Here is a 20,212-nt window from a genome sequence, read left to right as displayed (position 1 = left end):
TTTCCGCTGCTTCCCCAAGAGTGGCGCGTGCTGCGGGATTGGGGAGGGAGCGCCGGGCCAGAGGGGAGGGGCGTGCTTCGTGCCTCATCTTGCCGTACCGTGGCGTGGCGTGGCGCGGTGCTCACCCATGATGGGCCGGCGTTCCTGGGGTCCGGATTAGTTTGCATGCAGTCTGCCAGTGATTGTGCTGGATGAGGGAGTCAAATGGTAGTGGTGAACGACGGTAGCTCTTAAATGTACATACACGGGGTGGTTAGAATTGAGGATGAGGGAGAAGAGTGGTCATGTGGTGGTAGTGAACGAATTCTTAAATGTACGTACATACACGGAGAGGTTAGGATTGGTACCAGTAAGATTAGACGATTTTTACCTTAGTCGCCTACATTTTGTTTTATTATTATTATTACTATTTTTATTTTTATTTGTAATTACCTTTACACTACAGTTTCGTATATAGTTCAGTAATGACAGAAAAAGACTGATTAACTCCTGTTCTCTCTTTTCCTGCGTCAGTTCAAGCCTTACTTATTTATTTATTTATTTATTTGTTTATTTATTTATTTATTTACTTATTTATTTATCTATCTATCTATCCATTTATTTTTACAGTAGTATCGTACTCGGAATGTTAATATCATTCAGGTATCACATTCTTCTCTACTTTTCTTGTACATACCTTCAAATATCCACCCTCTTTTCTCACTACCAACGATAATAAAGCTCTTCCATCTGTATCTTTATATGTATTAATTTGTAGGTATATTGTAATTCTCTCTCTCTCTCTCTCTCTCTCTCTCTCTCTCTCTCTCTCTCTCTCTCTCTCTCTCTCTCTCTCTCTCTCTCTCTCTCTCTCTCTGTGTGTGTGTGTGTGTGTGTGTGTGTGTGGCAAACTTTACCTTCATTATCATTCGCGTTGAATTACTACCAGTAGAACGCCAGCCTTGTTCCACTCATCTGCTAGCCTACGTAATACTAGCCTTGTCCCACGTATCTACTGCCCTACAAATGTGTGAGTCCAACTCGGCATATCTTTCTTATCCCTTTTACTGCTCAAGCCGCCCTTTTGTTAAGATAGGGCACAGGCTCCTGCAGTGAAATTTAGATAACGGAATTGACCAGGCCAGTAGAAGAGGAGTGACGGAGATAAGGAGTGTTCGTAAAAACAGATAAACAAAAGGACATAGCTTCCTCCGTTAAAATATAGATAAATGGGATATATTAAAAGAGGTGATAAAAGATAAATAAACTAATAGATAAATAAAAGGACATTATACAGATACGAAGACAGTAGAGCAAATAAGGTTCTGTGTCTACTAAGAAAACGTTAATAGCTATACTTCATTCCGTGTCAGGTGAACACACTCGGTAAATTTAATCAATGCAGTAATTTAATGTCAGCACACCTGGGGACTGTTTCACCTGGCAGCATTTGAGCATTAATTACTGTGCTATAAGGGAAGAGGCACAGCTGTTCACTAAAGCAGTCTAGTAGGTCACTGATAGCAGGATGAGGCAATGAGTAAAAAAAAAAAAAAGAAAGTATTTGTTTCTTGCTTTGGGTAGATCTTGTGAAGGTTTAAACTTACTCTGGTTGACTTAAAAGCGTCCTCTTATCATGAAAAGAGTGTCTGTAATTATTGAGATGTGTGGCGAAAAGCTAACCTTTCGTCAACCAAGAACTGTCATGAGGCTTAAACGTGAAGTAACAGGAGTGACTGTGCACCTCCCCATCCTTGAACACTCCTCTTCCCCTCCTTCTCCCTTCAGCTTATCGGCTTCCTTGGCCTCGTAATGATGAAGGGCACCTGTAAATGTTTTTTTTTTTTTTTTTTTACTACAAAACACTTAGGAAAATTAATCTCTCACTATCACGAAAGGGAAAAGTTTATAACTAAGGCGTTGTATTAGCTCCAACGTATAGATCGTAAATGAGCCCTAAGAAGCACAAAAGGGAGCTGAATATAATATAATACCATATGTATGTATGTATGAGTAAATAGACAAAAGTTGAAGATATTTTAACTACAATTAAAATAAAAAGTGGGCACGGGTAAGACGCGTGATGCGCTGAACAGATGATAGAGGGACATTATGAGTAAGGACTGACGATGTGGAGATTGTATTAGAAGGCACGACAGGCTGATGGAGAGATAGGATTGGAGGTTTTTCCCGGAGTGGCGGAATAGACAGGAGATGTGACACACGAGTGAAGTTTGGAGAAACCCTTTGTGTTGCGGTGAACTGAGAGGCTGATGACAGCGATGAGGATGAGGATGGTGTCAACTACAAACACCGATCTTTTCTTCCATTCACGATTAATATATTATGTACTGTGAGTCAATATTAAAATGCTGTCTCCCAAGTTTGCAAGCATCGTGCATATAGTACTGGAAGTTGGTTTGAAACTTTTTTTTTATTTATGAAACTCAAACACCAACGGAAATTTATATAAAAAAAAAAAAAAAGGAGGGAAAAAGATGTATGACAGTCAAGCCGATCAAAATCCATAAGAGCAGGGGTGTCAAACTCGTGGCCCGTGGGCCAAATACGGCACGCGGGATGGTCTTAAGTGGCCCGCGGGGTGGCGAGATTTTTCAACTCGAGTTACTATAATTGTTATAACTGAGGAAAATGTAACTAAACTCAAGACGAGACATAACTTTTGTCTTTCAATCTTCCATTCATATAACCAATAAGTAATTACCAAATCTTTGATGGCCCTCGAGACCATAACCAAGTGAATAATTGGCCCTCTAAAGGATTTGAGTCTGACACCCCTGCATGAGGGGCTCGGTAACGTGGTGGCCTGTCTTGGATTCACTCTCCGGCAATGGAACTCTAAAGATGGGCGTCACAGCGTCTTGTGCCTCGTGCTTTGCTTTCATTCATTCCCTATACAAGTAGGTCTCTCTCTCTCTCTCTCTCTCTCTCTCTCTCTCTCTCTCTCTCTCTCTCTCTCTCTCTCTCTCTCTCTCTCTCTCTCTCTCTCTCTCTCTCTCTCTCTCCTGTTTTTTACGTTGTACTTTTTGTTCTTTTACATATATATTCAATTTTTCAATATATATATATATATATATATATATATATATATATATATATATATATATATATATATATATATATATATATATATATATATATATATATATATATATATATAGTCATTTGGGGGAATAAATGAAAGTTTTCATTAACATCAACCTGTAGCCTTTAATACTTGCCTTAGAAAAAAACAAATACACCATAAGATATGTATAATTCTGTTGTGCTTTCAATGTTGTACCGTATTTTGTTCTAATCTTTATATTTTTTTCTTAATAACTGAAAAAGACAGAATCATTTGTTGCCCCCAAATGGGGTAAGAAATTAATTGCGAGGGGCAAAAAATAAAAGGGCTGAAACTTCTCTAAATTATAATTCCTTTGGATTCTAATAGAGTTCATAGAGATGAATTTTCTCTAATAATCACTAAACAAACTGAGTTATTTGAAAATTTGGCAAATTTGCCTGTAGTGAAAAAAAATGACAATTTTGGGGTAAAAAAAATCATGTGGGGAAAAAATTAATGGAGTAAATAATGACCCTAGTACTAGGTCAGTTCCATTCTGTTAAGAAAATTAATTAACAGAGCCCTTCCTTTTTACGACGAAGAAGACAGTCATTTGCCTCTACATCAGGGAAAATGAAAACTCCTTTTTTGATTTCTGGGAGCACAGGTCCATAAAATATGTACTGTGACTCTAATACTTCAATGTCTTTTACTGGTCTTTCGCACCACGTCCAGTCATGTGGGTTACTACCAAATGCCTTTTGCTGAAGGAAGTCAACTTCTACCTTTTCAATGTCATCGTCGTCATCATCATTTGTAAAGGTCTTCGTCACCTTACCCCAATAATATTTTAACTTGGGGTCAGTGTAAAATACAGCATAATATTTGTTCACAGAATCATCACTCAGCTTAGGCATCATATCATGATTAGTGTCAGCATTCTCTTGTTGTTCATTGACTTCATCTGTAGCTTCTGGGGTCACAGGAGCCAGCAGGTCAGACAGCGAGATATCACTGGAAGTGTTGCCATAATCTATTTCCTCAGTGGATACAGTTGTGGAATCTGTGTCTGAAACTTCAACCTTCTTTTTCTTTGGGTGCTGCTTTGTCTTTTTCTTTTGCTTAGCTGTTTGCATTTTTTTCTCCTCTTTACCCTTGATCTCTTTTAAGCACTCTTCATTGGTAATAACCTGTCCTTTCATAGGTATTACTCTTCTACGTTTCACAACTGGGGTAGCACTTCGACCGCGGGCATGGAGCACCTCCTCCAGAGTGGTTTCATTAGGTTTTAACTCCAAAGTGATGACGTACTTCATACCTGGTAGGATTTTTATAATGTTATGGTTAGTTTTAGTTCAGTTTTAGAAAATTTTAGCAATTTTAAGCATGTGTTAGAAAATTTTAGCAATTTTAAGCATGTGTATATATATATATATATATATATATATATATATATATATATATATATATATATATATATATATATATATATATATATATATATATATATATATATATATATATATATATATATATATATATATATATATATATATATATATATATATATATATATATATATTATTTTTTTTTTAACGTGAATATTATACAAAATTTGTTTTTTAACAGATTGTTTTAATCATGACTTGAATTTATATCATATTTTTCATGTTTTTAAACTGAAATATGTATATTGTAATTTAATGTATATATTTATGCCCTGTGCTGTTGTATGATAACTTCTTGTTATGTAGAAAGTCTAAAGTCTTACCTGAAGGGGCTCTTCTTTGCAGTTCATCAACCAGTTCTGCTGTGCTGAATTTACTCAAAGTATTGTTCTCTGCATCTTGATTAATTGGACTAGTTAATGAATTAGACTGATCATTTGTCCTGTGGCTGCAGCCTGCCTTTGAATCTGTATGAGTGAGTGTTGTAGGAGCTGGTGTTGATGTCCTAATTGGTTCAATGGGCAGTTCAGTTTGTGGCTCTTCCTGATTATTTGGCTCGGGTATCTCTTCAAGGATTGGGTCATTATTCTCATCAGTTGGCATCCCTTTGCTTACCCATGAGTTGTATGTTGCCAATTTGATAGGATCTAGCCTCTCATTGTTATACTTTGTCTTATCAATGGGCATTATGCCAGTTGCCTTGAAGCCAGCTTTTATGTTATTTTCTGAAAGACTTTGCCTCCAGATGCTACATAACATGTTAACAAATCCTGATTTTCTAAGCGGTTCTCGTGCGCCAGTTGTCTGCACATATTGTGTAAGCTTTGCATCATAGTTTGATTTCATTGGTGCGAAACAGGCAACGTCTAAAGGCTGAAGCAACTCGGTACAATGTGGAGGTAGTTTGATTATTGAGATATTCTCCTGGATTGCCACCTCCACAGTGGTCAGTGAAGTGTGGCTTAGATGTCCATCCAGGATTACCAGTAATGGACGGGTGTTAGCAGTCTTTTTTGCTAATGTCTTAAAATAGTCCTCAAACACAGCACTTGTCATCCAACCTGATTCAGTAACAGCATACTGTGTGCCTGGGAGTGCTTCCTCTCCTATCCAAGTTGACTGCATTTTCTTACCCTTGAAAACTACAAGGGGATCAAGACATGTACCATCTGCACAGCATGTTGCGAGGACAGTAATGTTCTCTCTGTTCGCGCCATGTGTGAGCCTCACTGTTTTCTCTCCCTTTGACCCAATTGTCTTGGACTTTGATGGGTCCATTGGGAACCCCGTTTCATCCAAGTTATAAATACACTCTGGACGATCTTTGATATTGAGACGATCCATTTCCTTCTCAAGCATGTCGTAAAATCCATAAATAACAAATGGATCTGAAGTGACACTCTTGCGGGCCAACTGCATTTGTCCTCCTTTTTTTAATGTCATATTATGTCTGAGCAGGAAGCTGTTGACCCAATCACGTCCAGGTCGGTTGTGTTTGAATGGAGTGCTTATTTCATTGGCAGTGAGATAGTCATATACTATATCCTGGAATTCCATGATGGTGGGCCCTAGCCCCATCTTTTCCATCCTCTTAAGGAGATTCTTCAACTTGTCTTCCAACTCTGTACCAAGAAAAATCTTCCTTCCCTGTTCATAAGAGGTTGAAGTGACATAATTAATGGTGATACACACACACACACACACACACACACACACACACACACACACACACACACACACACACACACACACACACACACACACACACACACACACACACACCTGTACATATAGGCTACACAGTATATATATTACATTTGTACAGTATATATCCATTTTAGGTTCATTTACAACTGAAAACCATATACATATATCAATTACCCTATTATCCTTGTGCTCAGTATTACATTTTTTCATCTGGACACGGTTCCACAACATTCCACTACTCATTCCATATTTCTTAGCAGTTCTCTTGATAGATGATCCTGCCATTACTTTATTAATTGCTACTGCAATTGTAACTTCATTATATTGCTTCTTTTTCTTTTTATAGGTCCGTACCATTCTGATAGATGTTAGATGATACTGTGATAGCCTTATGTTAAATGCACCCGTCTATTTACTCTGGAAATAGAATTTAGTAGATTATATTACACAGTATAGTTCCTAGATCAGGTTTTATCAATTGTTCCGGAGACTAGAATACCAGAATATATATATTTATATATATATACATAAATTATGTTGTGAATAAAATCATGGGGGGTAAAAAATGTCCAAGATTGGGGTAAAAAATCATATGTGGGGAAAAAAAAGGTTGAGGTAAAAAGTGAATGGGGGGTAAATAATGAATATGACAATTTGGTCATTATTTACCCCATACTTGGTCATAATTGGCCCCACATTGACCCCCCTCCCCCAAACTGTGGGGACAGTAGAATCATTGAGGAAACACATAGGATGGTCACTTTTCACCCCAGGATTCATATTTTACCCTGATGGAAAGCGAAAAATAATTTAGGAGGCAAAAAATGATTATTGAGTAAAACTTGAAAAATGTTTGGACAAACTTTTTTTCTATGGTTTTGGGATAATTGATCTCATACTTATATTTTTCATTTTGGAAATCCAAAAAAAATACAGAAAATACTTCAATACTTCTTCTACCTACATATAAGAGAGATTTCAATTTAGGAGTGTTCAAACCCCCCCAAGGGGGGCGTTCGATTTTTACCCCTAAAAGGTCCGGGTCATTAATTCCCCCAAATGACTATATGTGTGTGTGTGTGTGTGTGTGTGTGTGTGTGTGTGTGTGTGTGTGGGTGTGTGTGTGTGTGTGTGTGTGTGTGTGTGTGTGTGTGTGTGTGTGTGTGGGTGTGTGTGTGTTTTATAAGTGCCATTACTAGGAACTTAACCCCTGTCATGGATATGTGCTTTGAAGTCCTGCCATGTGCACTGAATGCCTGCTATGTGTATTGAAGCCCTGCCATGTGCACTGAAACCTTGCCATGTGCATTGAAGCCCTGTCAGGTGCATTGATGCCCTGTCATGTGCATTGAAGCCCTGTCATGTGCACTGAAGCCCCGCCATGTGCATTCTGACCGAGATAATAATAATAATAATAATAATAATAATAAATACTTTATTGTCACGTATAATACATGAAAATTGCTTCATGAGCTCTCAGTAAAAGTGATAAAACCGCACATACGTCATACACTCCTCGTACTACTCACACACATTGGTCATTTACAGGCCACAGGAACAAACCCGGTCTGTGCTACTGGTAGATTGTCTGTTGTTCCTTTAACATCTTAATACTGCTAGGTACAAAAGATGATCAAGGCAAGAGTGGATTTTGCTTGGCCTTGACTGTCACATCACAATGTAAGATGTAGGACGTTTTGGAGTGGAGTTTGAGTGTAATGGTAGGAGAGAAGAGGAGTAAAGGGAGGTAGACTATTATAATATTAATTTCTTCTCTTTCTGCAGATACTACCAGCTTCGTTCATACATCAGATCATCTCCCAAACTCCCTGCCAAGATAGAAATAAGTCAACCACGCAGCTCCAGTAAGTTTTCTCAGTAATGTTGTTGTGTTTTATCTTATTGTAAATGAATGATATTTGCTGTAAGGGTGAGGTTATTTATTTATGAATACTTTCCCTTTTTCATGTGATTTTCAACATTATTGTCTTTATTAAAAATATTATTGGCATGTGTTTTGTTTCTGTATTATTTATGTTTCTCCTTCTTTCATAGATCTCATTTAAGTGTCCAAAAAAAGGCAAGTCGTGGTCGTAAAAACAAATCAAGTCTTGTTTTCTTTCTTGCTTCCATCTTAAATATCATTTCATGAAGCTTTGTAACAGTATTTGAATGAAGCTAATATTGGATGAATTAGTCTTAACCTTTTTACTGCTAAGAACATCCTGTGCACCAAAATATATGCTTGCATGGAAACACCAAATAGAAAGAATAAAAGGCTAATCTAACTTTTATAAGCTACAGAACTACTGATGAGACCTTGGTACAATAAAAATGTCTAAGCAGTTGGAAGTGATGAAAGGAATAAAGTTGCATAGCAGTGAAAGGGTTATGGATGAAAGCAGTAATGACAACATGCCTGGTGGTGCAGGTGGTGCTGGGCTGGTGTTCCCGGCGTGTGTGGTGAATGGTGCGGCAGTCAGCAAGACCTTCCAGATCCTGTACCGCAACGAGGAGGTCCACCTTGACGACCACGTCCTCTTCAAACTGCACCTCATTGTTGATGCTCACAAGGTACAGTGGATGTCAGGAATCAAAAGAAGGGAAACTGCTTGGTAGAATAGAAGATTTAGTTGTATAAGAACATGAATGGATGGCAGAAGAGAAAGTTGGGAAGGTGGTAATGGTCTGTGTACATATCAGACCAACAATCCTGTACAGGGTGGCCCAGGCAAGGCACCACACATTCACACACACAAATCATTCAGACTCTTAGCTCCATTGGTCCCTGGTGGAAAGGAAAATTTTTGTAGCTTACTGTACTTTACATAAAGAAAAAAATAATGATGTTTGTTGTGTTTTCTCAGTAATACAGTGAACAGCACCCAGGTAATAGTGATACCACATACACCGTAATGATATTCACATAGGTACTTACTCTCCCCAGCTGGCAGATAGCCTAGACCGGGCAGACCTGCAGCTGGTGGTGGAGCTGTGGTTCACGGAACATGCCTTTGGCCCAGACCACCACAATGCCATCCAGTGTGTCTCCACCAGGACCCTCAACCTCCACTTTTCTCCTACCAGGTATACAAAGAAACTTTTCAGAGCTATATCAAAGTCAGTGTTACTCATTGTGCAATTTGTCTTGATTACTTATATTGGTTCTGCAGCAAAAGAATATATAATATTATTCTTGCTAGCTTTGGCATTCAGGAATTTCACAGATGTGACTTTGATTTCCTTTGTGACCTAAGCTATACTCTGATATAAAATTCACTGTAAAAAACAGGGCATCAAAAATTTTGAAAGAATGCTAATTTTATCATGGTTTTAACTAATTTTTTTCTTGCAAATTTTTAAACGATACATTTAAAGATTTAGCATTCTTGGCTTTTTTTGCTTGAAGTTTGCCTTATGATATCTCAGGTTTATTGGTTTATCTTTTATGCATTATAAGAGTACTAACTTTTTACCTGTGGTGCTTCATGACAGGGGCCTTCACTACCACCTGCCGGTTCTTTTTGACTACTTCCACTTATCAGCTGTCACACTCACAGTCCATTGCTGCCTTGTAGCCCTGCACCAGCCATACATCAAGTAAGTTATGGTGTTTCTTGTTCTCTCAAGTCTTTTTTTTTAACTAGTGCCAGCAAAAGATGATTAAGATGTCAGTTTTGCCAGCTTTTCTTTTGTGTGTGTGAACTATTACAGGTGTTACACTTACTGGATATTTTGGAAGTTTTGCCAAGGTATGTTTTATTTCTAGTTACAGCTGTGACTTCTTCATTTACATAGTAGTGCCTTTATAAATTATTTCAGTACTTATGGGAAGTTCAGTCTTGGGAGTGAATGACAACAGAATATATATATATGATATAATTTGTATAATTCATAGAAATCATATGCTTCCAAACTCTACTTTTTTTTATATATTTTATGTAGTGTCTGATGGTTCATTTGTTTCGGGAATAATGCCCCTAGCACCCCTTATTGAGGAGCCACTTTTGTCACTCCAGATAGTCCCTCTGTACTCATTCAAACTATCTCCATCAACTAACATTCTCATTTGGTTATGTATTTTTCACTTCATCCTTCTAGCCTCCAAGTGGCCACCTCTCTTACTATGAGAGGAGGTTTCACTAAGATCCAAGTGTCTGAGACCACTGATAGCAATTTTTTTCTATTCCTTCCTACTTTCTCTGCATTCATTTTTCAAATCAAAGCTGAATAATGTGCCCATCTAGGCAATGATCTAGTTAAATCTTGCCTCTAAGGTCTTGGATCTTCACCATCTACCTGAGACTTTTTTGTCATCTTGCTAAATTCATATGTCATGTATCATGTATCTCATTAAACCCTCCAAATGAGTGCAGTTTTCTGACTCTTTAATTTCCAAAATGGAACACAACTTCTCTTCCTTTTGCAGAGATCTTCATAACTGAGAAACTCAATTTTTATTGCCAGCTTTGGTTGTCACCACCTTTCAGCCTGGTGAACAAATCCTCAACTCTGCTGTAATCTATAACAGAGTAATTAGAACAGCAACTTTTCTTTATTCCTGAGTTATTCATATCCATCTAGAATCTCACAGTCTGTCTTCTCTTTTGCATTCACACACATTTTTTTACATTTTTTTGCATTCACACACAAACACATGCATATGTCATTATTCATGCATTCCCACACCATCTTAGTCTCCTTCCATCTGTAGGCTATTTCTATACCCTTGCTCACCCAAGAAGACGTTAAGAGTGCTCACCCTTCTTTCCCTCTCTCTCTTGCTTTTATCACCTGCACCACACCACATCAATTCTTGTTCCACATCTTTAACTCACTCCTCATGTGTCCTGCCTTTGGTTTTCTGCACTCCCACAATGTATAACCTTACTATTTAAAGTTCTGTAATACATCTCTTTTTCTGTGTGACCTTAGTTGTTGTGGTGCCACACAAGAGGTTTTTTAATCACTTCACTTCTCTTTTCTCTACAACATTTATGGTATTTTATACAAAAAGAGATACAACTGTTAAACAATGAAGCCTTGCCCCCCCTCCCCCCCCCATAGCACTCCAGGATGAGGTGGTAGAATGCAAGTCATCTGGGAATATAATAACAAAGCATTAACATTTAAGGAGTTTGTGTAGTATGATTGCAGATATTATGGTGTTAACTTAGGATCAGCCTTTCAGCAATGTGTTTAGTGGAAGTGCAAGTATTACATGTAATCTTGATAATGGTTGAATATGATTCTTGTTAGATAACACATTCCTCTGCTCAGTGTTTGGATTATAGTAACGTGTCAACATTTGTGCATGCGTCCTGCTAGGAAGACCATTCTCACCCTTGTACATGACTGGTGAGTGAACACTTTATACACCTCCCTTCCTCCCTTCCTCCCCTCCTTCCCTGCTCCCTTATTTCCAGCTTGTGGATCTGCCAAGTTCATCTGTATCATTATTATTATTATTATTATTATTATTATTATTATTATTATTATTATTATTATTATTATTATTGTAATGGTGTTTTGAACTATGTTGTTTCTGAGATTTCTTATGATTTTGCTTCCTTGTAGACTAGACTAAGATAAGGGACATTGAACGGTAGTTTTGTGGTTAAAAAAGATTCATGATAAGGAAGTATAAATTTATAAAGTAGTGGTAGTGTGGCCATTAGCATGTTTGTGTTATCTAATAATCAAATATGCAATCCTACATGTATGTGTATATTTATTGAGGTGGCTGTTATAGAGCTATAGAATGTTGTGAGGCAGCATTTGGTATTGTGTGTAATCTAATATAAAACTGTATGGATGATCTGCCCATAAAGACTGAGGTAATGACGGGTAGTAATAGGTATTGAGAATGATGACATTAGATGCACATATCAATTAGTCATTCTTGTCAGTGCAGAAACAACCTCTATGTTACATCAAACGTTAAATATGGAACATGGCCACATTGCAGAACATTGGCTCGTAGGTTTTGTCTTTTAAATTTTATTAAATTTTCCAGTACACATAGTAGCAGGTTAATCTAGATAACCACATTTGCACCTCCTAACTTGTATACAAGTCATTGCAGGAGAGGTGGATGGAGAATCAAGTTGGTTTAAGCCATTTGGTTTTCACATGTTTAGTTCGCTAGAATTTCATTATGGTGAGATTGATGATGAAATGCCTTACCAATTTACGAAACATGTTTTATTGTTATCATAGAAGCCTCTGTAATATGAGGATTTCTTGTACTGTTTACAGGGATCTTACTAGATGTGTTTATCTTACTAAGTATATTATGTAATATATATATAATGGGAAGTACAAGAGTGAAGATGTTAGAGGACAAGGTTTTGTATGCATGAAGAAAGCCAGCTAAGGGCACAAAAAGAAGGAAAAATTGAAAGAGGAAGTTTTCCAACACAGGGGCCAATTTATTCTTGAGAAATATCATGACACACTTATTTTGAAACAGTTCAGTGTTCACTATTGAAAAGAATGAAAGTGAAGGTAATTGTCAAGTCTTGCATTAGTGACATGGACAATATAGGGATGAGAGAAAGTAGATTCTCATGCAGCAAGGTCCTGGTCAACAAAGGGAGAAGTGTAGTATAGAGTATAGGAGATTCTTAAACATTACAGTTATTTTTTAGTGGTTTGTTTTATAAGAAATTATGGGTGTTATTTGTGTTTTATGTTAATTAAATGTAGGGTTTACTTTATCACATTTGTCAGAAAGCTGAAATAGCATTGCCACTGTATTTGTTTTAAAGAAATTTTTGACATGATTCAAGATCTGATGTTTTCTTGGAATATCTTACTGGAGAGAGAGAGAGAGAGAGAGAGAGAGAGAGAGAGAGAGAGAGAGAGAGAGAGAGAGAGAGAGAGAGAGAGAGAGAGAGAGAGAGAGAGAGTTCAATGATTAATTAAAGATGTTCACTACTCAAATGAAAATTCTACAGTAACAGGAATGTGTAAAGTTGAAAGGCAATGCAAGAAAAAACAGCAGATATGGGAGAAAGTGTGATATGTTAAGATATCTAGCTTAGAAGAATAAAAATGCATGTTTTATGTTGAGATTTGTATGTGATGATTATGTGCAATGTTAATACATTTTTTTTCTATATAATATTTGATTGATTGTTGAATAGATGTAGCATCTTTTATCTCACTTAATATAAGTTATATATTCTATTTCCATCTCTCAGTAGCTTCAGAATCTTACAAAATATTTTAGAAAGTGATTTTTAATACTGACATAAACAAGAGTGTGGATGCTATATTTCAAATTCTGGAGATTTCCAGCATAAGAAAATAGAGGTATAATAGCATTGCAGATAAAGGAAATCACGTTATTTATATTTATCTCAGAAATGCTTTCAAACTTTGTATGTATCAGGAAGTGCCTTGCAGAAGTCAAGAAGACATCTTGAGTAGCTTTGTAACTTTACATGTAATAGCTTTGTTTGGCAGTTTGTTTTCAGGGTTGGTGAGGCCAGCAAACTGTGACATTAGATTAATGTTATAGTAGAACTGGCAGCATTATTGCCATTAACCATCAGTGCAACAAATACAGTAGTTGATTATTTCATAATTTTTGGTAATATAACCATGGCATGAATCCTGTTACCTGGCTTTGTGGTCACAACTGTCCCAATATGTTTCCCAGCTTTCCTTTTGTGAGGGCGTCAGCTGCTACCCTGTTGAACCCCATCACAGCCATCTGCTTGGGGGAAGTTTTTAGGAACAGGTATTAGATATAGAGAGGTAGATAGACATTTACTTTACATATAGTAAATAATTAAATGAGGAAGATTGATAAGTATAAAGCAAATGTTGGGTGTTTTCAGGTGTTTCAGTAAATCTTCTCAAAGCTTTGCTCTTCAAGTGCTAAGGTGTAGGATAACTTTTATTCATTTGTTTTCCAGGAAGGGTTAAGCAATACCTGGATCATTTCATAAACTCAAAAGGCTTTTTTTATTTTTATTTATTTTTTATTTTTTTATTTATTAATTAATTAATTTATTTATTAATTAATTTATTTATTTTTCTTATTATTAAGCAACATTGTCCCTTGCTGCTGTCATTAGTGGTGCCAAGCATCTGTGTTGTTCAATGTCCTTTAAGGAGATGGGTATTAGTTTATTGGCATATTTATTTGTAACCCTTCTGATCAGTCTCCTGTCTGCCATAATGTATATTTTGTTGTAAAAGAAAAAAAAAGTATATGAATTCAAACTTATTCTTAAATTACTTATGTGCTATATTTTAGCCAAGCATGAGATTATAGTATGGGTGTGTGTGTACAGTTTTATTTTGTGCAGAGATTTTTTTGTTGTCTTCCTCAAGCAGCTAACATGTTTTTGATATTTTGTTGGATGTTAAATATAGTGGAAACTTGATGAATTTTTGTATGCTGTGGTATATACTTTTGCAGATATTTTTTCTCATTAGGTGATCTTGTGAGTATACTTCTTTCATTAATGTATTGAGATAACAACTATACCATACATTTTAATAATTTGCTTGTTTATTCCTGGTTCATTGCCATCTCTCCTTTTACACTAAATTATTTCTTGTATAGTAGACCATTTATTCTCCTATCATAGGCTATAAGGAAGGCAGAGTCTTGAACTTCGCAGGAGCATTTATAGATGTACAGCTAAGAACCTTGATTAAGAGTGGCAGCTGATATTATTAGAAACTTATGAAAATTTTATATTCCATAAGTAACCACAAGGTTTCCTTGTTAATCAAAATTTTTATCAATAAGAACAGCAACTTATTACCAGCTATTAATGGCATATGCAGGGTCAGCTAAAAGAGAATCAGCACACACAAAAAAATATTTAACAAACCGCTGTTATGCATACACCATCCATCATAGGAGTGACATGCTCCTTCAGGTGCAGGTGGTCAGCTGTTGGCCATGCTGGTAAAAGTTTACACTGAGTTTTCTTGAAGATGCATGTGATCCTTTCCCTGCTGCACTATCTAATCACAGTTTTAATTTGAAAGTGGATATTTAGATAAAATATGGGTATGTGAGTGATGTCAAACCACCTGACAGCAGGTGAAAATTCTACCTGTTTTTCTACCATTTTTATATCCTACTCACTCAGTCATTACCTTCCTACTTAATCTGTCTAGCAAATTACTTGTTGCTGGACTGAACAAATAAAAAAATCTCAGTTTTAGACATTTTGTATTTAGATGCAAAGCTCTCATGCAGTAGGTTGTTGTCATTCCCTGTGATGGAAAAGAAACCATGACTAAGTTCTTGCCTTTCACTTCTGATGATGATGGTTAGTGAATCTCAAACTTCAAATACTGATGCAATAACTAAGTTGACTGCAGCTATGTATCAATAATAAAAACAGAGTAGCTCACTAAAGATACAAGTATCTGAAAGTTTTATCATGTTAATCATGTGATGGCACCACTAGACTTGCTGCAATGTAAATGGTATTGGTTGACTTATGTAATAACCTGTACTTAAGTAATATTTGCATTGATTATGGATGTTCTTCCATGAATATTATCTGAATGATGAATTCTTCTGAAGATGGCAGCAGTATCAAACTTCAAAGATGGATATTTGAGAGAATTTATCTGCCACTTACATGAAAAAAGTCACATGAAATTCATTTTGTTTTGACAGTGTATATGTATTTAATCAAGTTTCTTCTGTGCAGATTCTAACTAATGAACTCTCTTTACAGACTTGTTACTTGTATTGTCATGAATTGCTTGATTGAACTTACTGAACTAGTGTGATTTTGTTCACTTTTATCTTAGAATACTAGATTATGTATGTTCTTTTGTTTTATTGTTGTGCATTGTTTCATAATAATACTATATTTCTTCATCTCTTGAAGGATGCTGTTTCATATCATATTCTGTTTTTCTATATCACTTTTTGAGATTAATGCAAATCAAAATCAGTTGGAAACAAATATTCAAAAAGGCATTTTCAAGGAAAGTTCATGTGTTAGAGTTAGAAATAAAAGTAAACAATAACTCCACCAAATTAGGTTTAGTGTTTAAGAAACCATACATATTTTACAATATACAATATACAGTATTGTTCCTTATTGTGTTATTGAAAGAAATAATCAAACTTTTCTTTCTGCTGTGCATAACTTGTTATTTTTGTCATAAGTGGAGCTTAATTTTCTTTGTCTAATACAGAATTTATCATTCACAGTGGAGGCCGCAGTGGCAAATCTTGGAGCTCCCCTCGTCTCAGTGCCCGCACACAGCAGTCCAACATGGAGACTATCTTTTTTGGCACCATTGTAAGTATTGTCCTCTCCATGTTCTTTTTTAATACAGAAAAATCATATTTCAAACACAATGCAGACAGTGGTTTACAGCAGCAGTTCTCTCTCTCTCTCTCTCTCTCTCTCTCTCTCTCTCTCTCTCTCTCTCTCTCTCTCTCTCTCTCTCTCTCTCTCTCTCTCTCTCTCTCTCTCTCTCTCTCTCTCTCTCTCTCTCTCTCTCTCTCTCTCTCTCTCTCTCTCTCTCTCTCTCTCTCTCTCTCTCTCTCTCTCTCTCTCTCTCTCTCTCTCTCTCTCTCTCTCTCTCTCTCTCTCTCTCTCTCTCTCTCATTAGGTACATGCTTACAGCTTGCCTGAACATTGTGCCAGGGTCTTCTCTTGTGGTACTTAAAATACTTCTGTACCTTTAGAACAACACCATCAAATGTGGTGGTGGTGGAGGCAGCAGCAGTGCTTCGTGGCGGTTGGCCCAGGCACGTGCCACTCACCGCACCATCTGCACCCTTCTGCTAGCTGCTCACACTGCCCTGGCTGCCCAGCTAGAGACTATCATGGCTGTTCTTCCTCCATGGGTGGCTAGTGCAGGCAATGCAGGGGCAGCCTCCACAGCTCCTTCTACTCCTCAGCCCACACGCCTCAAAGTGGATAATTTGTCTGAAGTGGCCAAGGTTAGACTAAGTGGTATCTCTGAAAATTAGAGAATGGGAGGTCTTTCTCACCAACACAAGCTGCATGATTTGTTGTGTGTCACAATGAAGAAATTTATAAGAACAAATCTGCTTCTCTTTCCACAACAGTAAATTTTATTGAAGTTCATTAATTCTTTGCTGAAATTTGTATTTTGCTGAATTCCATAGAGATTTCCTCTCTTGGAATAAGATTGCAATTTTCATATAAACTATTTTGTTCATTGAATTACTTTCATATATCACCTCATGAAATAGGAGTATGTGCTTCTTTACAAATGGAGGAAGATGGATTATTTTCTGTGCTGTCATAAACACATGTAAATTTCCTTGATTAATTCTGTCCAAAAATCTTATGAAATAGCTGTCATCTGGATCAGTAAATTCATTAGTTGTTTAACCATATCTGAAGAATCATTGATCCTGCATGCTGCCAGGAGTGTTACTTTGCTCTCATTGGAGGACAAACACCTCGCTTTGATCGCCGCCACGCTGAAAGGACAAGGGTAATATGCTTTGCCTGCTTCCATAAATGTATGCTTATGTGCCTGCACACGTTAATTTCTTCCTCATAATTATATGATGGGGTTGATTTTGAACATAAATAACCTATTGTTCTTATAATTACAATATTTGCACGTCTTGTACACTTCTGCAACACTCAGCCTCAATGGAGCCACTACAGGACAAAAGCCTCCACCAAACTTCTCCACTCATCAGTTTTGATTGCCATCTGTTCCAGGTCTTCCCCTGCAAAATTATTCATCTCATCTCTCCATCTAATTCTGTCTTCCATGCCTTTGTTTTAGCATCCTGTTACTTTTTTTGGTTTGTGTTACTTGTCTGGTGTCTGACATTTTTCACTTTTTCTTTTACTGTGGTCATCCATTTCCTGTAATATTTGCTATCTTAACTCTCTCTCTCTCTCTCTCTCTCTCTCTCTCTCTCTCTCTCTCTCTCTCTCTCTCTCTCTCTCTCTCTCTCTCTCTCTCTCTCTCTCTCTCTCTCTCTCTCTCTCTCTCTCTCTCTCTCTCTCTCTCTCTCTCTCTCTCTCTCTCTCTCTCTCTCTCTCTCTCTCTCTCTCTCTCTCTCTCTCTCTCTCTCTCTCTCTCTCTCTCTCTCTCTCTGTGAGAACTTTCTATTATTTAATCATCTGCTTTAAACCTCTTGGTCTGATCAGTAATTTGCAACATCACATTTCTTTTTTTTTTATGGTCACCCTCAAATCTATTCTCTCACTTTGTGTAATCATAAAACCATTTGTAGTAGTATTTTTCATATTTAGTTATCAGAATTATACCACAGATAAATCCGATATTATTTTTGTATTCTCCATTATTCTTAACTCATTCCTCTTCCCATTCCAAGTTCTTAGACTCTCTGATATCATAATAAACAACAGCTGAGGAGGAATACTGTCACCTTCTCTGACTCCTTCATTAATAGTCACCATTTCTTGTTAGCTTTTTTTTTTTTTTTTTTTTTTTTTTTTTTTTTTTTTTTTAGGAAGGGCATTAGCCAAGGGCAACAAAATTATAATAAAAAAGGGCCTACTTGGGTACTGGTCCCAAACAGAGTCAAAACCAGCCATCAAAAATTAAAGGATAAGTGTCTTGAAACCTACCTCTTGAAAGAGTTAAGTCATAGGAAAGAGGAAATACAGAAGCAGGAAGGGAGTTCCAGAGTTTACCAAAGAAAGGGATGAATGAAGGAAAATACTGGTTAACTTTGTTCATCAGAAAACCTGTTTTGTGTACTTCCATGTTATTTTCCCTTTTATAGCAAATAATATGATAATGCTTTAAAATTTTTATCCAGTTTGTCTTTATCCTTAAATGTCTCTGCTTACAATTATAATTTATCTTATAATTGTTAATTGACATATGGCATTGCATTGATAAGGATTTATAATCATTAACACAAAGTCAGGTTAAGAATAGTTTTTCTGAATGTAAATTACTCTTGAAAAATTGATGTACTGAGAACAAAATTAAAATGTACAAAATAATGAGGATAAGGAACAAAATAAGAATACTAAGAACACAAGCAATAAATTAAACATACTTGCAGACGGTTGACTGTGAAGAGGATTTTCTTGTTGTGGCCAATAGTGACATTGCACAGCTGTGTGCCGAAAACATCCTCCTGTGGCAGCATTTCCTCTCGGTGGTGATGAATTCAGATGCTGTGAGGCAACACCTGGCCAAGCAGCACCACATTCAGCGGGTGTGTGTTGCCTCTTCTCCATCTCTATGAACTGTTTTGCCTTTATTTAGGTTGCAGTATAAATGTTTGTATCCTTCCTGAATTGTATGAATTAATTGAAATCATGTGGTGTCTTTATATATCTTTATTTTTTCCCTAAGTGCCTGAGTTTAATACCTTTTTATGTTTTTACAGGTGAAGAGATTTGCAGAGGCATTTTTTGTCATTGATAATCCTCGGCCATCTGCCAGTGGGTGCTATGATAGCAACTACCAGAACTATGTGTTGGTTTCAGAAGCTGTGAGGCGCTCCCGCTACTTCAACCTGCTGCCACCGCTGGCTATAGAGTGCACAGAGGTGAGGCACATCATCAGTACATTCATTGCTGTTATTTATTTATTTGTAATTTTTTATGTCTTACTGTATGTCTTTCTGGTGTTGCAGATGGATGGTGATGCATCAACACTTCCTGTGATTTTTGAAGACCAGTATCAACATGTTGCTGAGTTTGCCCGTAGAAGATCTATTGTTAGCCGTAAGTCAGGTGAGTGGTTGGACACTCAGCCCTTAAATTGGATCTTACAGTTAGCTTATTAATTGTATTTTATGTATTTCTTATAGGTTTTGTAAGAGGAGTTTGTAAAAATTGTCCATTACTCTCACTGGAAACTTATTTAAATGTTAAAATACAGTATGGGAAATTAATCAAATTTCTTAAGTAAGAAATAGCTTAAGCATATTGTTTTGTGAAGATTCATTGAATACTTTAGCCTGTGCTTACTAGCAGGGGTTTCTACAGTGCTGGAATTTTGTGTTATATGAGTAATAATTGAATGTCAG

General features: G+C 36.7%; 2 protein-coding genes across 8 annotated transcripts in view; one reads left to right on the top strand and one right to left on the bottom strand.

The window, feature by feature from the left end:
- LOC135090656 (protein FAM135A-like) overlaps positions 1–20,212 on the top strand; it is a 46,112-nt gene that overhangs the window by 13,547 nt on the left and 12,353 nt on the right. For 3 of the 6 annotated variants that reach the window (XM_063987613.1, XM_063987620.1, XM_063987628.1), the window contains exons 3-12: positions 7,990–8,069; positions 8,636–8,778; positions 9,152–9,291; positions 9,700–9,804; positions 16,409–16,499; positions 16,892–17,149; positions 17,605–17,673; positions 19,238–19,393; positions 19,568–19,729; positions 19,817–19,916. In XM_063987613.1, coding sequence (XP_063843683.1) covers positions 7,990–8,069; positions 8,636–8,778; positions 9,152–9,291; positions 9,700–9,804; positions 16,409–16,499; positions 16,892–17,149; positions 17,605–17,673; positions 19,238–19,393; positions 19,568–19,729; positions 19,817–19,916 — 1,304 coding nt within the window. Of the gene's footprint in view, positions 1–7,989; positions 8,070–8,635; positions 8,779–9,151; positions 9,292–9,699; positions 9,805–16,408; positions 16,500–16,891; positions 17,150–17,579; positions 17,674–19,237; positions 19,394–19,567; positions 19,730–19,816; positions 19,917–20,212 lie in introns of those variants that run through there. The other 3 variants (XM_063987637.1, XM_063987646.1, XM_063987657.1) reach the window with 3 other exon arrangements.
- Positions 3,185–7,156, bottom strand: LOC135090677 (uncharacterized). Of its 2 annotated transcripts, XM_063987679.1 has the most exons (3): positions 6,379–7,156; positions 4,821–6,144; positions 3,185–4,367 (listed from the first exon to the last, which is right to left on the bottom strand). In XM_063987679.1, exons 1-3 carry the CDS (start codon positions 6,559–6,561, stop codon positions 3,622–3,624), a joined length of 2,253 nt encoding a protein of 750 aa, XP_063843749.1. In that variant the 5' UTR covers positions 6,562–7,156; the 3' UTR covers positions 3,185–3,621. The 2 variants fall into 2 exon arrangements, with proteins under 2 accessions (XP_063843749.1, XP_063843742.1); XM_063987672.1 differs by having other exon boundaries at positions 4,821–7,156.

The sequence above is a fragment of the Scylla paramamosain genome, chromosome 3 (genome assembly GCF_035594125.1).
Source record: "Scylla paramamosain isolate STU-SP2022 chromosome 3, ASM3559412v1, whole genome shotgun sequence".
NCBI classification, from domain to species: Eukaryota; Metazoa; Arthropoda; class Malacostraca; order Decapoda; family Portunidae; genus Scylla; species Scylla paramamosain.
The sequence above is the reverse complement of the archived record's forward strand: the minus strand, read 5'-3'. Positions and strand labels throughout refer to the sequence as shown.

Excerpts from the sequence above, each read along its gene's own strand:
- LOC135090677 (XM_063987672.1), bottom strand. The coding sequence starts at position 6,561 with ATGGTACGGACCTATAAAAAGAAAAAGAAGCAATATAATGAAGTTACA. Across the intron at positions 4,368-4,820 it reads GCAAAGAAGAGCCCCTTCAG|GTATGAAGTACGTCATCACT; the intron begins GTAAGACTTTAG and ends AAATCCTACCAG.